Source organism: Monocercomonoides exilis (genome assembly GCF_001643675.1).
Source record: "Monocercomonoides exilis strain PA203 chromosome Unknown scaffold8-1962414, whole genome shotgun sequence".
NCBI lineage: Eukaryota > Preaxostyla > Oxymonadida > Polymastigidae > Monocercomonoides > Monocercomonoides exilis.
Genome location: NW_027150553.1, coordinates 1,229,489 through 1,248,814, shown reverse-complemented (window position 1 = coordinate 1,248,814; position 19,326 = coordinate 1,229,489). Strand labels below are relative to the sequence as shown.

Genomic DNA, 19,326 nt, shown 5'->3' with positions numbered 1-19,326 from the left:
TTCCGATGGATCAACAAGAATCAACTGATTCCAAACAAGGCTATGCGGAAGAAGAGAAAAAAGTTCTAGAAATAGATGGTTCCATTGGAGTTGTCGTCAGGAGTCGTCCTTTGTTTGAAAAAGAAATAAAAGCACAGGCGAAATTCAGAAACCCGACAATTCTACGAATTCAGGATAATGTTGTTTTTTTACTTGACCCAAACGAAGGAGCAGATTCAAAAGTTGAGCGTGTGAGACATGAAAAATCATATGCCTTTGATGCTGCTTTTGATGAAAATGCAACGAATATTGATGTTTGTTATTTTATTTTCTATATTCATTAAATTTTTTTATTCAAAAATTTTAATTAAAATTTCACAAAATTTTCGATTTTTTTTGGGACATTATTTTTCTATTTAATATAAAATTCATCAGGTCTATCGGGTAACAACTGCTCCACTTGTAAAACGAACATTGGAAGGGTACAATGCAACATGTTTTTGTTACGGAATGACTGGTTCTGGAAAAACCTACACGATGATGGGTTCTTTGCTTTCAGGGATTGCGAAGGATGTTAAGGGACTGTATACATATGCATCTGAGCAAATATTTGAGCACATAAACGAAGATGTGTCCAACAGGTCGTATATCGTGTCCGTGAGCTTCATCGAAATATACAACGAGCAAGTGAAAGATCTTCTTCGAAGGCCTTCTTCTGCCCCATTATCTTTGCGCTCTGCCTCAACATCACGTGTTCCAGACTCAAATTCCTATCAGCTTGGCAAGTCTTCCAATGATCCTTCATCTTTCTTCAATGATCCCTTTGCAAAGCGTTCTCCTCATAGCTTTGTCCCCACACGGAATGTTCATACCCCTCTTCAGCCTGTTGTTATCCCTGCTGATGAATTTTTTGTTTCTTCTTCTTCCTCCTCCTCCTCCTCTTCTTCCTCCTCTTCCTCCTCTCCTTCTTCTTCTTCTCTCCCCTTCTCCCCCTCGCATCTCAGTCAAATGTGGAGCCAGCAATCGCCTTCCTTGGATATTCGCGAAGATCCGAATGGAGGTGTGTTTATCAGCGGCGTAACAGAAGTTGAAGTGGAAAACGTCGAGCAAATCCACAGGATTATCAAAGAAGGGAATATGCGAAGGAAGATGGCTTCGACAGACAGAAATGTGGTTTCTTCTCGTTCGCACGCTGTGCTGACGATAAGGGTCCAGTCAAGGTTGAAGAAACGGGATGTGATTGAAGATGTTTTGATGGGGAAGCTGAACATGATTGATTTAGCGGGTTCCGAAAGAGCCGAGGGCACTACGAACAAAGGGATGCGGATGTTGGAAGGGGCAAACATTAACAAGTCGCTGTTGGCGCTGGGGAACTGCATAAATGCGTTGGCGGCACAGAGCTTGCAGAACGAGAAGAAGAAGAAGAAGAAGAAGAATGAAAGAGAAGGAGAAGGAGAAGGAAGAAGAGGAGGGTTAGGAACGGGAAGAGGAGGAGGAGAAAGAGGACAAAGAGGAGGAGGAAGGCCTATGACATCGCCTGCTTCTTCATCATCATCATTTTCTTCTTCTTCTTCTTCTCTTTCTCGTCCTTCTTCTGCTTATCCTTCTTCTTCCTCCTCCTCCTCTTCCTCTTCTTCTTCTTCTACTTCATTCATACCCTATCGAGACAGCAAATTAACACGTCTTTTGAAAGATTCCTTGGGCGGAAACACGAAAACTGTAATGATTGCGACCGTTTCTTCATCTGCTTTGTGCTATGAAGAAGTCCAAAACACACTGAAATATGCAGCCAGAGCGAAAAATATCCAAAAAACGGAGGTTAAAATCAACAAAATAACGATTTCGCAGCATGTTTCGCATTACAAAGAAATCATAGAAGAATTAAAAAGGGAAGTGAGCTTAAGCAAAATGCAGATAAATGCGATGGTGAGGTACTTCGGGTTAAAGCTGCCATCTTCTTTCTTTTTTGGGGAAGAAGAAGGGGTTTTGTTGAAGATATTGGCGAAGGAGGTGGATGGAATAGAAGCTGATGAAGACACAGTGAGGCTGTTGGTGAAGACAGAAGAGGAAGGAGAAGAAGAAGGGGAAGAAGGAGAGGGAGAGGGAGAGGGAGAGGGAGAAAGAGAAAGAGAAAGAGAAAGAAGGGAAGGAGAAAGAAGAGAAAGAGAAGGAGAAAGAGGAAGAGAAGAAGAAGAGAAGAAGAAAGAGAAGGAACATGAAGAGAAGGAGAAGAGGAAGAAGAAGAAAATGACAAAGAAGAAGAAGAAATTATACAGAGAAAATGATTCTTCTTCTTCTTCTTCTCTTTCTTCTTCTTCTCTTTTTAGAGGAGGAATAAAAATAAATAATTTACAATCAATTGAAGAAGAAGAGGAAGAAGAGGAAGAGGAGGAGGAAGAAGAGGAAGAGAAAGAAGAAAGAGAAAGAGAAGAAGAAATAAAAGAAGAAGAAGAAGAAGAAGAAGAAAGAGAAGAAGAAGAAATAGATCGAATATTAGTAGACACATTAGTTTCAGTGATAAACACACCAAAAATTGATATTTCAATGAAGAAGAAGGAGAAAGAGAAAGAAGAGGAGAAAGAGAAAGAGAAAAAGGGAGAAAGAGAAAGAGAAGAAGAAGAAGAAGAAGAAATTTTGAAAGAGAAAGAAGAAGATGTTAAAGGAAAAGAAAAGGAAAGGAAAGAAGAAATTAATTCTTCTTCTTCTCTTTCTCTTTCTTCTTCTTCTTCTTCTTCTTCTCTTTCTCAGTCTAATTCTTCATTTAATCAATTTTATACCCCTCCTCCTCCTCCTCCTTCTTCTTCTTCTTCTTCTCCTCTTCCTCCTCCTCCTCATCATCATCATCATCTATTTAATAATAATAATAATAATAATATTTTGTTTTCTTCTCTTCTTTCTAAAGTTGTTCATTCTTCTTCTTCTTCTTCTGCGTCTTCCTCTTCTTCTTCTCCTCCTCCTCCTTCTTCATTTAATTCTTCTTCTCTTTCTCCTTTTCCTTCTTCTCCATTAAATTCTTATTCTTCTTCTTCTCTTTCTCCTTCTTCTCGTGATATTTTATCGACACCAATTAATGATTATTCTTCATTTAATTCTTCTTCTTCTTCTCTTTCTTCATCTTCTTCTTCTCTTTCTTCTTCTTCTTCTTCTTCTTCTTCTTCTTCTTCTTCTTCTTCTTCTTCTTCTTCTCCATTGAATTCGTCTCAATTGTTTTCCTCTTCTCCATCTTCTTCTTCTTCTCCTTTTCCTTCTCAAATAAATTTTTCTTCTCCTTCTTCTTCATTTGTTTCCTCTTCTCCTCTTCCTTCTCCATTAAATTCTTCTTCTTCTTCATTTAATTCTTCTTCTTCGTTTATTTCTTCTTCTTCTTCTTCTTCTTCTTCTTCTTCTTCTTCTCTTTCTCTCTCTCAAATAGATGAACTTATTGAGGAAAACAAGAAATATCGCAATGAACTTATTGCTTCGATCAATTATGTGGTGGAGAAGAATAAAATAGAGAAAAAGAAAGAGAAGGAAGAAGAAGAAGAAGAAGAGGGAGAAAGAGAAGAAGAAGAAGAGAAAGAGAAAGAAGAAGAAGAAAAACAGAAAGAAGAAAGAGAAGAAGAAGAAAATGATGATGTTAATGAGAAGAAGAATAAGAAGAAAGAAAATAATGAAAATCATATGGAAATCACAGACATTTCTCAAAATTCAGTTAAATCAACATCTCATCTTCTTTCTTCTTCTCTGAATTCTTCTCTTTCTCCTTTTTCTTCCCCTCTTCCTTCTTCCTCTTCTTCTTTTCCTACTTCTTCTTTTCCTTCTTCTTCTCTTTCTCCTCAAAATTCTTCTTCATTTAATTCTTCTTCTCTTTCTTCTTCTTCTTCTTCTTCTTCTTCTCTTTCATCATCACCATTAGATCCTTCTCTTATTCCAGCAGAAGTAGCACTCAAACTATATGAAATAGACAGAGATTCGGTTCTTCTTCAGGAAATGAAAGAGAAACTGATACTGAAGAAGATGATGAATGAATTAGCGAGAAGGATTATTAGAGAAGGAAAGAGAAAGAGAAAAGGAAAGGGAAAGGGGGGAAGAGGAGGAAGAGGAAGAGAAAGAGAAGAAGAAGAAAGAAGAGGAAGAGAAAGAGAAGAAGAAGAAAGAGAAGAAAAAGAAATATGTTTTTCAAATTCTTCTTCTTTTTATTCTTCTTCTTCTTCTTCTTCTTCTTCTCAACAAGGTCAACTTCTGCATAATCTTCCAATCTTCACTGAAGCTTGTTCTCCAAATAACTTGAACATTTCAATTTCTCCTTCTCGTTCTTCTTCCTCTTCTTCTTCCTCTCTTTCTCCTTCTCGTTCTTCTTCTTCTTCTTCCTCTTCTTCAAATAATTCAAAAATAAAAAATTCACCAAAAATAAATTCCCCCGTTCGGGGCCGTTCCATTTTTTCCGGAGATAATTCCGCAACTCAGTTGAAAACAGACATGTCAAATCAAAATGACATGAAACATGTAAAATTGACAAAAGAAGAAGGAGGAGGAGGAGAAAGAGAAGAAGTTCAAACAAAGAAATCAAATGTTAATGCAAAGAAGAAGAAGAAGAAAGGAGGAAGAGAAAGAGAAGGAAGAGAAGGAAAAGAAGGAAAAGAAATGCATAAAAGATCCAATTCAATGAATATGTTGGGTGAAGGGGGAATTTCATTGAATTCTTCTTCTTCTTCTTCTCCTTCTTCTTCTTCTTCTTCTTCTTCTTCCATGTCAAATTCACCATCATTCATTTCAAATTCTTCTTCTCTTTCCTCTTCTCCTTCTTCTTCTCCTTCTTCTTCTCCTTCTTCTTCTCCTTCTTCTTCTCCTCATCATCAACATCTTCCTCTTCCTCTTCCTCTTCCTCTTCCTCTTCAAAATGATAATCTTCTTTCAACTCCACCTCATCCATGTCAAAATCACCACCATTTCAGTTCTTCTCCTTCTTCTTCTTCTTCTTCTTCTCTTTTTCTTTCTCCTTCTCCTTCTTCACCTTCTTCATTATCTTCTTCTCTTCCCCTTCCTCTTCCTCTTCCCCCTGCTTCTTCTTCTTCTTCTTCTCTTTCTTCCATTTCTTCTATTAATTCTTCTTCTTCTTCATCACCTTCTTCTTCTTCTTCTCTTTCATCTCTTTCTTTCTCTTCTGATAATGATTTGTTTTCTTCCACTTTGTCTTCTCTTTCTTCTTCTTCTTCTTCAAATTCTTCCTCTTCTCCTTCTTCTTCTTCCTCTTCCTCCTCTTCTTCTTCTCTTTCTCTTTCTCCTCCTCCTCCTTCTTCTTTATCATTAAATTCTTCTTCTTCTTCTCTTTCTCCTTTAAATTCTTCTTCTCTTTCTTCTTCTTCTTCTTCTTCTTCTTCTCTTTCTTTTGATATTCCCAATAGAAATCGGAGTCAAACATTGGCTTCTGATATCTCCCTCTCTATCTCTCCCACCCCTCCTCCTCTTCTTTCTCCTCCTCCTCCTTCTTCTTCTTCTTCGTTTGTTTCTTCTTCGTTTGTTTCTTCTTCTTCTTCTGATTTTAATGAAAATTCTTCTTCTTCCTCCTCCTCTTTTCCTTCTCAAATTTCATCTTCTTCTGTAAATTCTTCATCTGTTTCTTCTTCCTCTCCTTCTTCTTCTTCTTCTTCATTAATTTCTTCTTCTCCTTCTTTTTCTCCTTCTTCTTCTTCTCTTTCTCTTCATCCAATAGAGCAATCAATGAATATTTCTGTGAATTCATCATCATCATCTTCTTCTTCTTCTTCTTCTTCTTCTTCCAATCAGAAGAAGAAGACAAAGAGAAATAAAAAGAAATTGATAGAAAATGCAATGAAAGAGAAAGAGAAAGAAGAAAAGAAAGAGAAAGAGAAGAAGAAGAAGAAAGAAGATGGAGATGGAGAAAAAGATAGAGAAAAAGATCAAAATGATAAAGAAAAAGAAGGAGAAAGAGAAAGAGAAAGAGAAAGAGAAGGAGAAAGAGAAAGAGAAAGAGAAGAAGAAGAAGAAGAAAACAAAGAAGAAAATAAAAATGATAATAAAAGCAATAATCTTCCATATAATTCCATAGAGAACAAGGAATCGTTCAAATTTTCGCCTCTTCGCATCGATTTGTTGAAGCAACAGATGGCTTCTGCTAAAAATCTTGCTTCTTCTTCTTCCTCTTCTTCTTCTCTTTCTCCATTAAATTCTTCTTCCTCCTCTTCTTCTCTTTCTCTTTCTCCCTCTTCTTCTCTTTCTCCGTTAAATTCTTCTTCTTCTTCTTCTTCTTCTTCTTCTTCTTCTATCACTTCAATCAATAATACGAATCAAGATTCACTTCATATGTCTTTGTCTTCTTCTCCTTCTCAAATAACTTCTTCTTCTCCTCTTAATATTTCTTCTTCTTCCTCTTCTTCCTCTTCTTCTCTTTCTCCTTCTCAAACAAATTCTTCTTCTCTTTCTCCTTCCTCCTCTTCCTCTTCCTCCTCTTCCTCCTCCTCCTCTTCTCCTTCTCCTTCTTCTTCCCCTTCTTCTTCTTCTTCTTCTCCAATGAACATTTCTCACCCAGCCATTCATTCATATGCTGGCATTCACAATTTGCGTCTCTTAGCTCAATCTTCTCTTTCTAATTCTTCTTCTTCTTCTTCTTCTCTTTCTTCTTCTTCTTCTCCATTTAATTCTTCTTCTTCATCCTCCTCTTCTAATTCTTCTTCTCCTCTTTCTCCTTCTTCAAATTCTTCTTCTTCTTCTTCTTCTTCTATTAATACACCTCCTCATCCTCACCCTTTTTCTTCAATTTCTTCTTCTCCTTCTTCTTCTTCTTCTTCTTCTTCTTCTTCTTCCTCCTCCTCAAAACAACCTTCCTATGCTTCGCTTCAAGAAAAATACAGAAATTCGAAACAAAATCATATTTCTTCTTCTTCTTCTTCTTCTCTTTCTCCTTTTTGTTCTTCTTCCTCTTCTTCTTCTTCTTCTTCTTCTCTTTCTTCCACATCTTCTTCTTCTTCTTCTCATCCTTTTGCTACCATTTCATTGGTTAACACATCATCATCATTATCTTCTTCTTCTTCTCTTTCTCCTTCTCCTTCTTTTTCTCTTTCTTCTTCTTCAAGTTCTTCTTCTTCTTCTTCTTCTTCTTCTTCTTATTCTCAAAAAGCACTTCAAAGAAATAAAGCTTATCAATCAAATAAAAATATTAAGTTGTTAAATTCTTCTTCTTCTTCCTCTTCCTCTTCTCTTTCTTCCTCTTCTTTATCTTCCTCTTCTTCTCCTTCTCGTTCTAATTCTTCTTCTTCCTCCTCTTCCTCCTCCTCCTCTCCTTCTCATTCTCCTTCTCTTACAAGATATCAAGAAATTCTTATGAAAGAGCATAAAAGAAAACATTTGTCTTCTTCTAATTCTTCTTCTTCTTCTTCTTCTTCTTCTTCTTCTTCTTCTCTTTCTCCTTCTCCTTCTTCAAACAGAATCAAAATTCCTCCTCTTTCTTCGTTATCTTCTTTATCTTCTTTGTCTTCCTCTTCTTCCTCCTCCTCTTCTTCTTCTCCCTCTCCTTCTCCTTCTCGTCTTTCTCGCTTAAACAACCAAAGAATTTCATATGGAAAATCTCAAAATTCACCCAGAAGTCATGTTCCTTTGCCTCTACCTCCTTCTTCTTCTTCATTAAATTCTTCTTCTTCCTCTTCTTCTTCTTCCTCTTCTTCTCTTTCTCCTTCTCTTTCTCTTTCTCCTTCTATTAATTCTTCTTCTTCTTCTTCTTTTGAATCCAAGAAACTGATAAGACACAGAACTGATCCTTTAACTTCTTCTTTCCCTCCTCCTTCTCATTCTATTTCTTCTTCTTCTTCTTCTTCTCTTTCTTCTTCTCTTTCTCTTTCTCCTTCTTCTTCTCCTTCTCGTTCTCATTCTTCTTCTTCTTCCTCTTCTTCTTCCTCTTCTTCTCGTTCTTCTTCATTTAATTCTTCTTCTTCTTCTCCTTCTTCTTCTTCTTCTTCTTCGTTCCTCTTGCGTGATTATTCAGAAGACATTTCTGGCTCGTTGACTTCCCGTTCATTAGACATCGAAGAAAGAAGAAGAAGAAGCAAAGAAAGAGAAAGAGAAAGAGAAAGAAGAAGAAAAATGGAAAGCCAGTTTTATCAAATAAAAGGGAGAAACAGCAAAAAGGAGAAGAACAATTCGTTGCTGTATCCTTCTTCTTCATCTTCTTCTTCTTCTTCCTTTTCCTCTTCTTTTCCTTCTTTTCCTTCTTCTTCTTCCTCCTCCTCTTCTTCCTCCTCCTCTCGAAATTCCTCTCGAAATTCTTCTCCTTCTTCTTCCCTCAAATTCTCCAAAAATGATCAAGTTTCATTGCAAAAAGAAGGAAAAGAGGGAAAAGATGCGAAAGGTTTAAATCAACAAACTTCTTCTTCTTCTTCTTCTTCTTCTTCTCTTGTTCCTCCTCTTCCTTCTCTCCTCCCTTCTTCTTCTTCTCCAACTCGTTCCTCTTCTTCTCGTTCTCCTTCTTCTTCTTCTTCCTCTTCCTCCTCTTCCTCCTCCTCTTCTTCTTCTTCTCTTTCTTCACCCCGTTCTTCTTCTTCTTATTCCCATCGCTCTCATCTTTTCCACTCCTCCACCGCCTCTTATCTGCACACCAATAGCACAGTCGGTCCCTCGCCCCGCTCGTCCAGAAGAGGCAGAGAGCGAAGCGCAGGTTTGAATCCGCAACAGGAGGTCTCCTTTTCTGAATTGTCTTCCTCTTTCTTTGCTCCTCATCAGCCAGTCGCTGTGATGGCGCAGAGCCAGAATTCTAGTCAAAGTTCTAATCAAGTTCAAAATTTGAGTCAAAATTCTGTTCAAAGTCAAAGTTCTAGTCAAATTTCTGGTCAAAATTTGACTCAAAGTCAAATTTCAAGTAAAAATTCTGTTGAAAATCAGATTTCTAATCAGATTTCGAGTCAAAATTCGAATATAACACAAATTTCTAGTCAGAGTCAGAGTAAAGAAGAAGAAGTGGATATGCCAACAGAAAGTGCAGAGGAGAAGGGAGGAGGAAAAGAAGGAGGAGAAAAAGAAAGTGGGTTTAGTTCAAGTTCAAGCGTAAATGTGAATTCTTCTTCCTCTTCTTCTTCTTCTTCTTCTTCTTCTTCCCCTTCTCCTTCTCCCTCTCGTTTCCCTTCTTCTTCTTCTTCTCATTCTCCCTCACGCCCCCGCACCACCCACCGCACGCTCACCTCCTCTTCCTCCACAGCCTCCTTCGCTCTAAAAGACGCCACAATGGAAGAGATCCGGAACAAGAGAAAACAAGATATGCTAATGCTGCATAAGAAGTGGGACAATGAAAGAGTGGAAAAGCTGTCGAAGCTGCTGAAGAAGAAAGATGAGCTTGATCCGAAGGCGCTGGTGACGCTGAGGAGGTCGGCAACAAGCCAGTCGCTGTGGACAGAGGCGGGGGAATGAGGAGGAGTAAGAAGAGAAGAAGAAGAAGAAGAAGAAGAACGAATTAATTGAGAAGAAGGAGAGGGAGAGGGAGAGGGAGAAGGAGAAAGAAAAGAGAGGGGAAGAGAAGATTAGACAGACAGACAGACAGAAAAGACAAGACAAGATAGACAGACAGACAGACACACAGACACACAGACACAATTAGAGACAAGACAAGACAAGATAAGACAAGGCAGATAGATAGATAGACAGACAGACAGACATACAGACAGACAAATAGAGTGACGAGTGCGAGGCAATTTTTTAGTGGGGCGGGAGGCAGTCACACCCAGTTGACAGTGTTATTCCTCTTTTTTTTTTTTTTTTTCGTTCTTTTTTTTATTTTTATTTTTTTCCCTTTTCCTTTTTTTTTATATATTCTGTTTGTTCTTGATGATGCAGAAGAGGGGTCAGAAAAAGTGATTTTCTTTTTCTTTATGTTTAAAAGAAGGAAGGGAAGAGGCAAGAGAGGAGAAGAGGAGAAGAGGAGAAGAGGAGAAGAGGAGAAGAGGAGAAGAGGAGAAGAGGAGAAGAGGAGAAGAGGAGAAGAGGGAGGAGAGGGAGGAGAGGTGGGTGAAGAGAGAGGACGAAGAAGAGGGATTTTGCTTTGTTTTGATTTGTTTTTATTGTTATTGAAATTGGAAATAAAAATTGTTATTTTTATTGTTGTTTTGTGTTATTGGTGTTTTTGTTTGAAATTTGTGAAAAAAAATTTTTTTTTTGATTTTTGATTTTGATCATTTCCTTTTTTTATAATTATTTTTTTTTTTCCTTTGTATTTAATAAAGATGAAGAGATTGCAATGAGGAGAGGAGGAGGTTTTATTGAGAAAAATAAATATTATTGATTCTCAATTGGAAAAGGAATGGTAGCGAAGGGAAGAATGGATGGATAAAAACTAAAAGCTTTTTAAATTGGTGATTCTGAATTTATGCGAAAAATTGATTTAATTCTTGCAGTAATATTTTGAATTGAGAATGAAAAGAATTGTTGATAAGTTTGAATTTTGTGAGAAAAAAAATAAAGGAAAGAAATATGGCACCATATTTTTTGCTTCAAGAATTTTGTTCACCTCTATTTTTTTTTTTTTTTTTTTTTTTTTTTTTTTTTTTTTTTTTTTTTTAAATACAAAAATGCTCGAATTTTGACCCATATTTGAACTTATCGAAACAAAATAATGTGAATCATTTTTTTCTCTTTGATTCTTCTTTTGAGTTTTTAATTTATGTGAAATATTTTATTTTGATTTTTTTATTATTAAAGTTATAGAGATTGAGGTTTCCCATCAACTCGTTTTACGTATAGGGACAGTTTGCCAACACAACACATGAGATCAAATAAGAAAAGTTAAGTGTTAAAATGTGACTTTCATGGACATAACAACAATTTTTGATTATTTGTGATAAGCGGATATACTGCAAAAAATTGGAGATAATCACATCGGAATTTTAATGATCATCTATAACAATATTTGATTGAGATAGCATGAAATGTTTGTTTTCGAGGGAAACTTTTTTTTTGAAACTTTTCTTTTTGTTTGTTTTTAAAAAAATAATACAAAATTGTCTAAAATATTTATATGGGTGATTATTTTTGATATCAAAATTTTTCTTTCAAAAATTTCGGTTCAAGAATATCTCTTGAATAATAATAAAAGAACACAGAAAAGTGAAAAGGCTTATTCAAAACATTTTTATCTTTTGTTTCAGCATGACATTTGTTAATGAAAACAATTTTTATGCTTCTTTTCTTTTGAAATAAAAATTTCTTTCGAAAAACTTTCAATCTTTGAAAATTCAACACCCCGAAAAAATATATGATTTTTAAAATAATCACCCATATTTCCGTTCAAACTCACAAAACTTCACTAAAAAAAATTTGAAACTCAAAAAAGCTGTTGTTTCCATTCTGGTGAAGTTTAGCGAGTGAGAACAGAAATCTGATGAAAAAGTGTAATTTCAATGAAGTTTGACTGATCCTTTTTGAAATCAAACTTTCGTTCGAGTTTTGATCAAAAAATTTTTCTAAAAGGGATTTTGAAAAATTGAACTTTAACTGTTAATACATTTTGTTCATGACGTTTTAATTGTTAAAACTAATTTTATTCTAAAATCCCATTGAGATTAAATTTCTGATCAAAACTCGAACGAAAGTTTGATTTCAAAAAGGATCAGCCATTAAAAAAAAAAAAAAACCTGCTGCAAAGAAAAAAAACGGAATATGTGTTTTTCTTTTTGAAATTTGAATAATTCTAATAAATGTTTTTTGATGAAAATTGGGACAAAATTCCAGCTTTTGTGAAAAAAACAACGATTTATTCCAGACTTTTTCTTTAACTTTTTCATTGTCAGTCTTTCATTTCCATGTCAAAAATATACAGAATAATAAAAAAAATGATTAATTGGTCCGAATATTAAGAATGGAACAAAATTCATAAAGCAAAAAATGTAATCCCAATTGTGAAATTGAATTTTGCAAAAATTTCTATGAAATAAAAACATTTCCAAATTAATTTGAATGTCATATTTCGAATATAATTGCATGATGTTATTTTCAAATCAGCTCATCGAATATTTTGTTTCTGTAATTATTATTATTTGTTAAAAAAACTGTATTCTCAAAACATCCTCACAAAATAACTCATCATTTCAATAACGATCTCATTTTTCATTTTTTACTGAAAAAAAGTTATTGTTAACCAAATAAAAAATAAATAAATAAAAAAATAAAAATAAAAAAATAAAAAATAAAAATAAATAAAAAAAAAAAATACTCAAAAAATTTAACAACAATTTTTGAAATCAAATCTTTGGACTTTTATATTTTCATTGTTAAAAGAGTTGAATGAAAAAGAAAAAAAATTAATTTGAGGCCAAATAAATAAATATATATATATAATTTTTGATATAGTTTTATCATTCAAATAGAATATCTCAAAATTATGAACTCACAGATTTCGAAAAAAAAATCAATTATTATTTTCATAATTTCATTTGAAAAATGATTTTTTTAGCAAACTGAATATCAAATGTTAATTCCATCATTAAAAAAAATTATGATGTTTTCAAAAATACCCATTTAAAATAATTTTCTGTGTTTCCAACAATAAAATTCTGTTATTCAGCTTGAATTTATAAAAAATAAAAAAGAAGTGAAAAGAAATATGAAGAAAGGATGAACAATACAAATCCACCTCCAACCCAATTTGGTTCTTCTCTTTGCCCATCCTAATAACCGAAATCTTCTTTGTCCCAATCTCAATCGTTGCTATCTCGCTTGTGTGATTCCCTTCCATCAGCGTGACTGACAAGCTTATCTGTATCTTACACATCTCAAACGCCTTCTTCACTGTCAGACACGGATTTGATTCATTTGCCCCGCACAACTCAAAATTATCATTTCCATTCACAGAAACATAAATCGTCTTATCTTTCAACCATTCCTTCTTTTCGGTGTACTGAAATGTCCAGGCACCTGCATTCGAGTAATTATATCCATAACATACTCTCTTGTCATCTGTGTTTGTTGTGTAACATTCATGAAATGGATTATCTGAAGTCGAAATGGCATTATAATAATCATAATACATCACATCATGCCCATATGGATTGGAGGTTGTTCTGCATTTGCATTCATGGAAGAACAAAAAATAACAATAAAATTTATCATTTGGCGCTGTTGCTCGATTTGGATACAATTCCAACCCTCCACCATATCCATTTGCTGTACATGAAATAAATTGAATGCTCCTCATTTTGAACTGACTTGGAACAGTCACACAACGCATGCCTCCACCTCCATTGCTTGTCAATGAGCATGAAGTGAAGCAGCAGTCAAACACACACGCACTCTCCCCTCCCTCATTTTCTGTTGGAATGCATCCTGTTTCTGAAACCTGAAAATTTTCAAGAAGAAGTCCTCCTCCACGTTCTCTTGCTTTGCAATCCTGGAATTCACATCCGCTGATCCGAACACATGTTGAAATCATTACAACGTATAACCCTCCTCCATATTGATTTTGTGCTGTACAGGCATTGAACACATTATTTTCTATATGAACAGACTTTATTGTATTGCACATAATCCCACCTCCGCGACTGAATGCAAAACAGTTATTAAACAGACAATTCGAAACAGAAAGTTCTCCATAATTGAGATTGTACATGCAGATGGCCCCTCCACTTGATATTCCATCAGTATAAGAGTCACTTTCTCCTGTCGTCTTCGATCCGCTCCATTCACACCAAGTGAATGAGTTTGCTCCATTATCCGTTGTATTTTGTCTCCCTGGAGTCAACTTTCCATCTGCATTTCCTTCACATACAACATTTCTTGTCCTGCAACACCCAACAAATGAGGTGTTTGAGGCAGTCAGAGAGGCATAGGGATTGTTGAGGGAATGAACAATCCCGCCATCATATGCATCACAAACAGAAGAAAATGAGCAGCTGTTCATAAAACAAGAGGTTTGGGTTGACATTGTGGTTGAAGGCGAGCATGTCGAAGTTGCTGTTGAAATGTTGAAAAATGATAATTTGGAGAGGGATACAAGGGGTATTGAAGGGGATGAGAGGAATGGGGCTGATGAGACGCAAAAAGAAGAGAAGTGTGATTCGCTCACCGAAATACTCCCTTCAATGCCTTCTCCTTCTCTTCCTCTTCCCATTTCTCCTCCTTCTCCTCCTTTTTCTTCACCTCCACCCTTCTCCCCTCCATATCCCTTCCCTCCAAACAGCCTGCCTGAATAGATCTCTCCCCCTCTTCCCCACCCCTTCAATGTGATATTTGTCAACACCCCAATGCTCCCACTCACATCAAATGCCTCTGCCTCATCTTCCCTCCCCATCCCCACAACAAACTTTTCATCCCCTTCCCTTTTTCCCACTCTTCTGCAAATGCTCCTCAAAACATTCTATCTTCAAATTCTTTTTTCCTCCATTTCCTCGCCATTCATTCCTTTTCAATCTGTTTTCTTAGTAATACCTTTTTTTTCTCAAATTCTTGCCAGACTCCTTCTTTTGTCATCTCATCAGCTTTTCGCTCTTTCTTCTGTCGCTTCCCCTCCTTTTCTAAAATCCTATTCTCTTTTAAATAAATATATATATACAAAAAAAAGAAAGAAAAGAAATTACAAGATAAGATGCTATTATTATGATAAATAAAAACTCATGCCTTTTTCATTCGCTCCTCTTCACTGGCTTTTTCTTTCTTCTTCTTCTTCTAATATTGATTCTTTCTTCCACTTCATCCATCTTCTTCGCCTTTGATTCCAATCTCATTGTCAATCTCATTCCTTTCCTTTTCTCCTGATATATTTTCTCTTTCCAATCCTCACATTTCCTTCTTCTCCAAGAACTCCAAAATCCCAAATCTCTGAATAAGATTTCGAAGGAGAGGAAAAAGAAAGGGAACGAAAACCTGAATAAAACAAAACAAAAAAAAAAAAATATGAGGCTAATGATGGCAAAGAGAAAGAGGAAAAGGATGAAAAAAATCAATGGATTTCTTTTTAAAAGCGAAGAAGAATTAGATGATAATGAAATAGAATATGGCAAAGAAGTCAATGAAAATGTGTCTTGCTAATAAAAAGAATAGGAAGAGAAAAAGAAAAAAACAAAGACAACAAAGAATGCGAAGATGAAGAAGATGAAGAAGATGAGAAGGATGAACAACACAAATCCACCTCCAATCAGATTTTCTTCTTCTCTTTGCCCATTCCAATAACTGAAATCTTCTTTGTCCCAATCTCAATCGTTGTTGTCTCGCTTGTGTGATTCCCTTCCATCAGCGTGATTGCCAAGCTAATTTGTATCTTACACATCTCGAATGCCTTCTTCACCGTCAGACACGGATATGTTTCATTCATCCCACACAACTCAATATTATCATCTCCACCAACAGAAACATATATCGTTTTGTCCTTCAGCCAATCCCACTTTTCTGTGTGCTTGTGGATCCAATTAGTACCATCATAGTATTCATAAAATAATCTCCTATCATCAGCATTTGTAGCATAGCACTCGAAAAACGGATTTCCAGAATCCAAAAAATGTTTGTAATAATCTGCATATGCAATATCATGTCCGCGTGGAGGATTGGCTGAGCATTTGCATTCGTGGAAAAAAAGAAAATAACAATAATGCAAATCAATTGGCATTGTTGTTTTATCTGTATATAATCGCAACCCTCCGCCATATGAAACAGCAGAGCAAAAAAGAAATCTAATATTCTTGATCTTGAATGCAGCTGGAATGTTAGTGCAATACATGCCTCCACCATATGAATTTGTCACTGAACACGAAGTGAAACTGCAGTCAAACACACACGCGCTCTCCCCTCCTCCACTTTCTGTTCCAATGCATCCTGTTCCTGAAACCTGAAAATTTTCTAATCTCAAACCTCCTCCACCATTATTTGCTTTACAATTCTGGAATTCACATCCGCTGATCCGAGCACACGTTGAAATTATATAAGCATGAATTCCGCCACCTGTATTTGCTTGTGCTGTGCAGCTGCTGAATGTGCTGTTCTCACACACAATTGTCTTGATTGCATGGCAAAATACACCTCCCCCATATGCGTCGGAATAGCAGTTGTTGAACTTGCAAAACAAAATAGACAATACTCCTTCTCCTAAATTGAACATGCATATCGCTCCCCCGCTCGATATACCATCATCCCATGAATCGCCTTTTCCCGCTGTTTTCGACCCATCCCATTCGCACCAAGTGAATGTATTCGTTCCATTGAATGTTTCATTTTGTCTCTCTGGGTGTTTCTTATTACCTGAAGTTCCAATATATTCAACATTTCTTGTTCTGCAACACCCGATGAATGATGTATTTGAGGCTGTCAAGGAAGCCAAGGGGTTGTTGAGGGAATGAATAATCCCGCCATCATATGCATCGCAAACAGAAGAAAATGAGCAGCTGTTCATAAAACAAGAGGTTTGGGTTGACATTGTGGTTGAAGGCGAGCATGTCGAAGTTGCTGTTGAGATGTTGAAAAATGATAATTTGGAGAGGGATATAAGGGGAATAGAAGGTGATGAGAAAAATTGGCAAAAAGAAGAGAAATGAAATTCATTCACAGAAGTTCTTCCTTTCCCTTCACTTATTTGCCACATGATCCTTTGTGCCATGTCAAAAAATATCCCATTGAGCTTGAGTTCCTCTTTTCTGCCTCTTCTGCTGCTGCTTCCGAAAAGATTTTTGTAAATAAAAAATCCCACAAAAATTCCTTTTCCCGTTCGCTCCATTTTTTCTGCCTGGCTCATTCTGCCAAATATCTTCTGCTGCTGTTTTCTCCCAATTTCTTCCAGGAATGCCCAAAAAAAAAGTAGTGTTTCCATGTCCCATGTTTCATGCTCCCCCAGCGCTTCTGGCAACACCTGATCGCATCACACATCAATCAAATCAAAAAAAATACAAATACAAATAAAAATAAAAAATGAAACATGAAGAAAATGAACAAACAAGAATAAAATACCTCCACAAATCTTCATTTCTCTTCGCTCCCCTCGTCCCCTGTTTGCCTCTCTCCAAATAACTCTCACCCCAACATCATCCACTCCAAGCACCACACCACACCACGCCTTCGCCTTTCATGTCCAATTCCAAATAAAGAAAAAATAATATGTTGTTTTCACACTCTCTTCCATTGCCCATTCAACCTCACTTTCACCATTCTTCTCTTCCCTTCTTCCTCCATCCAGCCCTCAACCAAAAAAAAATATAGAATATCTCTTCTTCCCATCTTCTGCTCATTCTTCAAGCAAGGATTAAAAGAATAAACAGTCTGCGCTCCATCGACATCCCTCAGGCAACATATGATGGCTTTCCGCGCATCTTTCGGCAATTCACTCAATATTCTGAATAAAAATATGTATCAAATAAAAAATATCATGAAATTTTTATTTAAGAAAATATACAAATTTGTAAAAAAAAATGTGAAAGATATTTTTTTTTTAAAATAAACAAAACAAATAATAACAAACTGTTTCATAATGAATTTTCTTCACACACTTTTTCTAATTCATCCTTTCTTCTTCATTTCCTTTTTTTCTTAAAATATCGTTCTTTTCAGCAACAAAGCCCGTCAGCCCCGTCTTCGCTTCCTTTCTGCTCCAAAAAATAATTTATTTCCAATCCTTGCCCTGCTTTCAGAGGAACAACTCCGCAAACTCCATTCCATAAAAAACTTACAATGAAGAAGATTCCATCTGAAGAATCCCTTCCCATCCCTTTCCGCTGTATCGCCTTCTTCTTCTCTCCGTTTCCTCCAAAACAACAACAACGCCCCTCCACCACATATCCTCCATCTCTTCCATAAACAATTGCAAAATTCCTTTCTTTTTCACTCCTTGTAACACCTTTTCCCATCATCCTTCTCTAATCAAAAAATAAATACCTCCATCCTTTTTCTGTCTCTTTCCATTGCAAGACACCCTCTCATTGTCAGCCCTTCATCTTCCTCTGCCTCCACACCTCCAATGCAAAGCACCAGCGCTGATGTTCCTTCTTCCCGTCTTCCTCTGCCTCCGCCTCCAACACTTGCCCCGCAAATGAGAGGAGCGTCCAAACGGTCCTTTCAATAAAAAATAAAAAATGATAAAAAAATATTCTTTCTTTTTTTTTTCTTCTTCAACCCCACTTTTCCTTCTTATCAAACACTCACTCGCAAATACTCTCCCTCTTGCCCTGCCCCATATGCCTTCTCCTTCTCTCGATACATAAAAAAAAATAATCCCTTTTCCATTTCTTCTCCATCTCTCTCTTCCCCTCCAATAAATATATTTCATTAACGCCACTCATCTTCCGCCCTTCTTGTTTTCCCCTCTTATCCCACCTCCTCCACATCAAATTCCTTTTCTCAAATAATTAACACGACCTCCACTCCTTCCAACTCACAAAAATCGAAAAAACAACCCCTCAAAATCCCATCCAAATCCATCTCCCGCACATCCGTTTTGCATCTGAAATATCACCAAAACCACCTCTTTCTCCCCCCAAAAAAACATTCTTTTATCGTTCCATTCCCTCTCTAAACCCTGCCTCCTTCAAGTACTCAACTCCATCGCCCCACACCATAAATCCATTCTTTTACAATCGCATTGTCTTCATATGCCCATTCAGCCACGACACATCGAGTTGTGCCCCTTTTCTTTTGTGGCTCTAATTCGTTATGGAACATGATCAAGAAATGCCAAATGCTCAGAAACTGCCAACGGAGTGAGATTCCGAAGCTAAAACAAGCACAGGTTGACTAAGTGAAATATTTCCAGTGAAAATGTGGGGTATTACAAAAGAATATTTATTCGATGGAAGATGAAATTATTCATTTTGATTGATGAATGGCTGTGAAGCAACAATATTTTCGATGGAAAAGAAGAATTTTCGATGTATGCAATTTTTATTGCTCTATTGATTGTGAAGATGTTATCATCCGTATCCTCTCCAAAGTCGTGATTCAGACAACTTATAAAAAATGGACAATCTATTCTTTGCAGAGCAGAACAGCGAGGAAGGGAGCCAAATGATACCTTACAAATATATTAGAGCCTGAATGTATTTTGTTACAAATATTTATGTGACTTATTTTGGACTCAACATGCGCGATGGATAGAAATGCGATGAAAAATGAATTTTAATGGAGCAGAAATGAACGGGGTTGGAAGACATTCAAAGCTAAAAGGAAGAATAACAAAATTCAATGAAAAGTGAGCGTTTTTTAATGAGGGTGGGATATTTTCAGAAAATTTTTGTTGGGGAGATTGGGGCAAATAACTGAAACAGGAGATTGAAATTGGTTGGGACAGAACAAGGCGCATTTCTTGGGGTGGGAATGGCAAGACATTGCTTTTACGCGCTGGGGGGAGCGATGGAACTGGATTTGATTACTTGGCTTTTGAACCAAATATACGAGAAAATCAGA

The 19,326-nt window shown here is 36.3% G+C and overlaps 3 protein-coding genes across 3 annotated transcripts; 1 reads left to right on the top strand and 2 right to left on the bottom strand.

The window, feature by feature from the left end:
• Positions 1-5: 5 nt before the first annotated feature.
• MONOS_14214fu14215 (uncharacterized protein) lies at positions 6-9,372 on the top strand (the record flags this gene model as incomplete). The annotated part of the gene is made up of 2 exons (XM_067866999.1): positions 6-62; positions 2,374-9,372. The coding sequence occupies 2 exons, from the start codon at positions 6-8 to the stop codon at positions 9,370-9,372; spliced, it is 7,056 nt and encodes a 2,351-aa protein (XP_067733059.1).
• A 3,085-nt stretch (positions 9,373-12,457) lies between these two features.
• On the bottom strand, positions 12,458-14,482 carry MONOS_16745 (uncharacterized protein; the record flags this gene model as incomplete). Its single annotated transcript, XM_067869619.1, has 1 exon — positions 12,458-14,482. Exon 1 carries the CDS (start codon positions 14,237-14,239, stop codon positions 12,458-12,460), a length of 1,782 nt encoding a protein of 593 aa, XP_067733058.1. The 5' UTR covers positions 14,240-14,482.
• A 3,111-nt stretch (positions 14,483-17,593) lies between these two features.
• On the bottom strand, positions 17,594-18,126 carry MONOS_17144 (uncharacterized protein; the record flags this gene model as incomplete). Its single annotated transcript, XM_067870036.1, has 3 exons — positions 17,594-17,713; positions 17,803-17,979; positions 18,064-18,126. The coding sequence occupies 3 exons, from the start codon at positions 18,124-18,126 to the stop codon at positions 17,594-17,596; spliced, it is 360 nt and encodes a 119-aa protein (XP_067733057.1).
• Between the last annotated feature and the right edge of the window lie 1,200 nt (positions 18,127-19,326).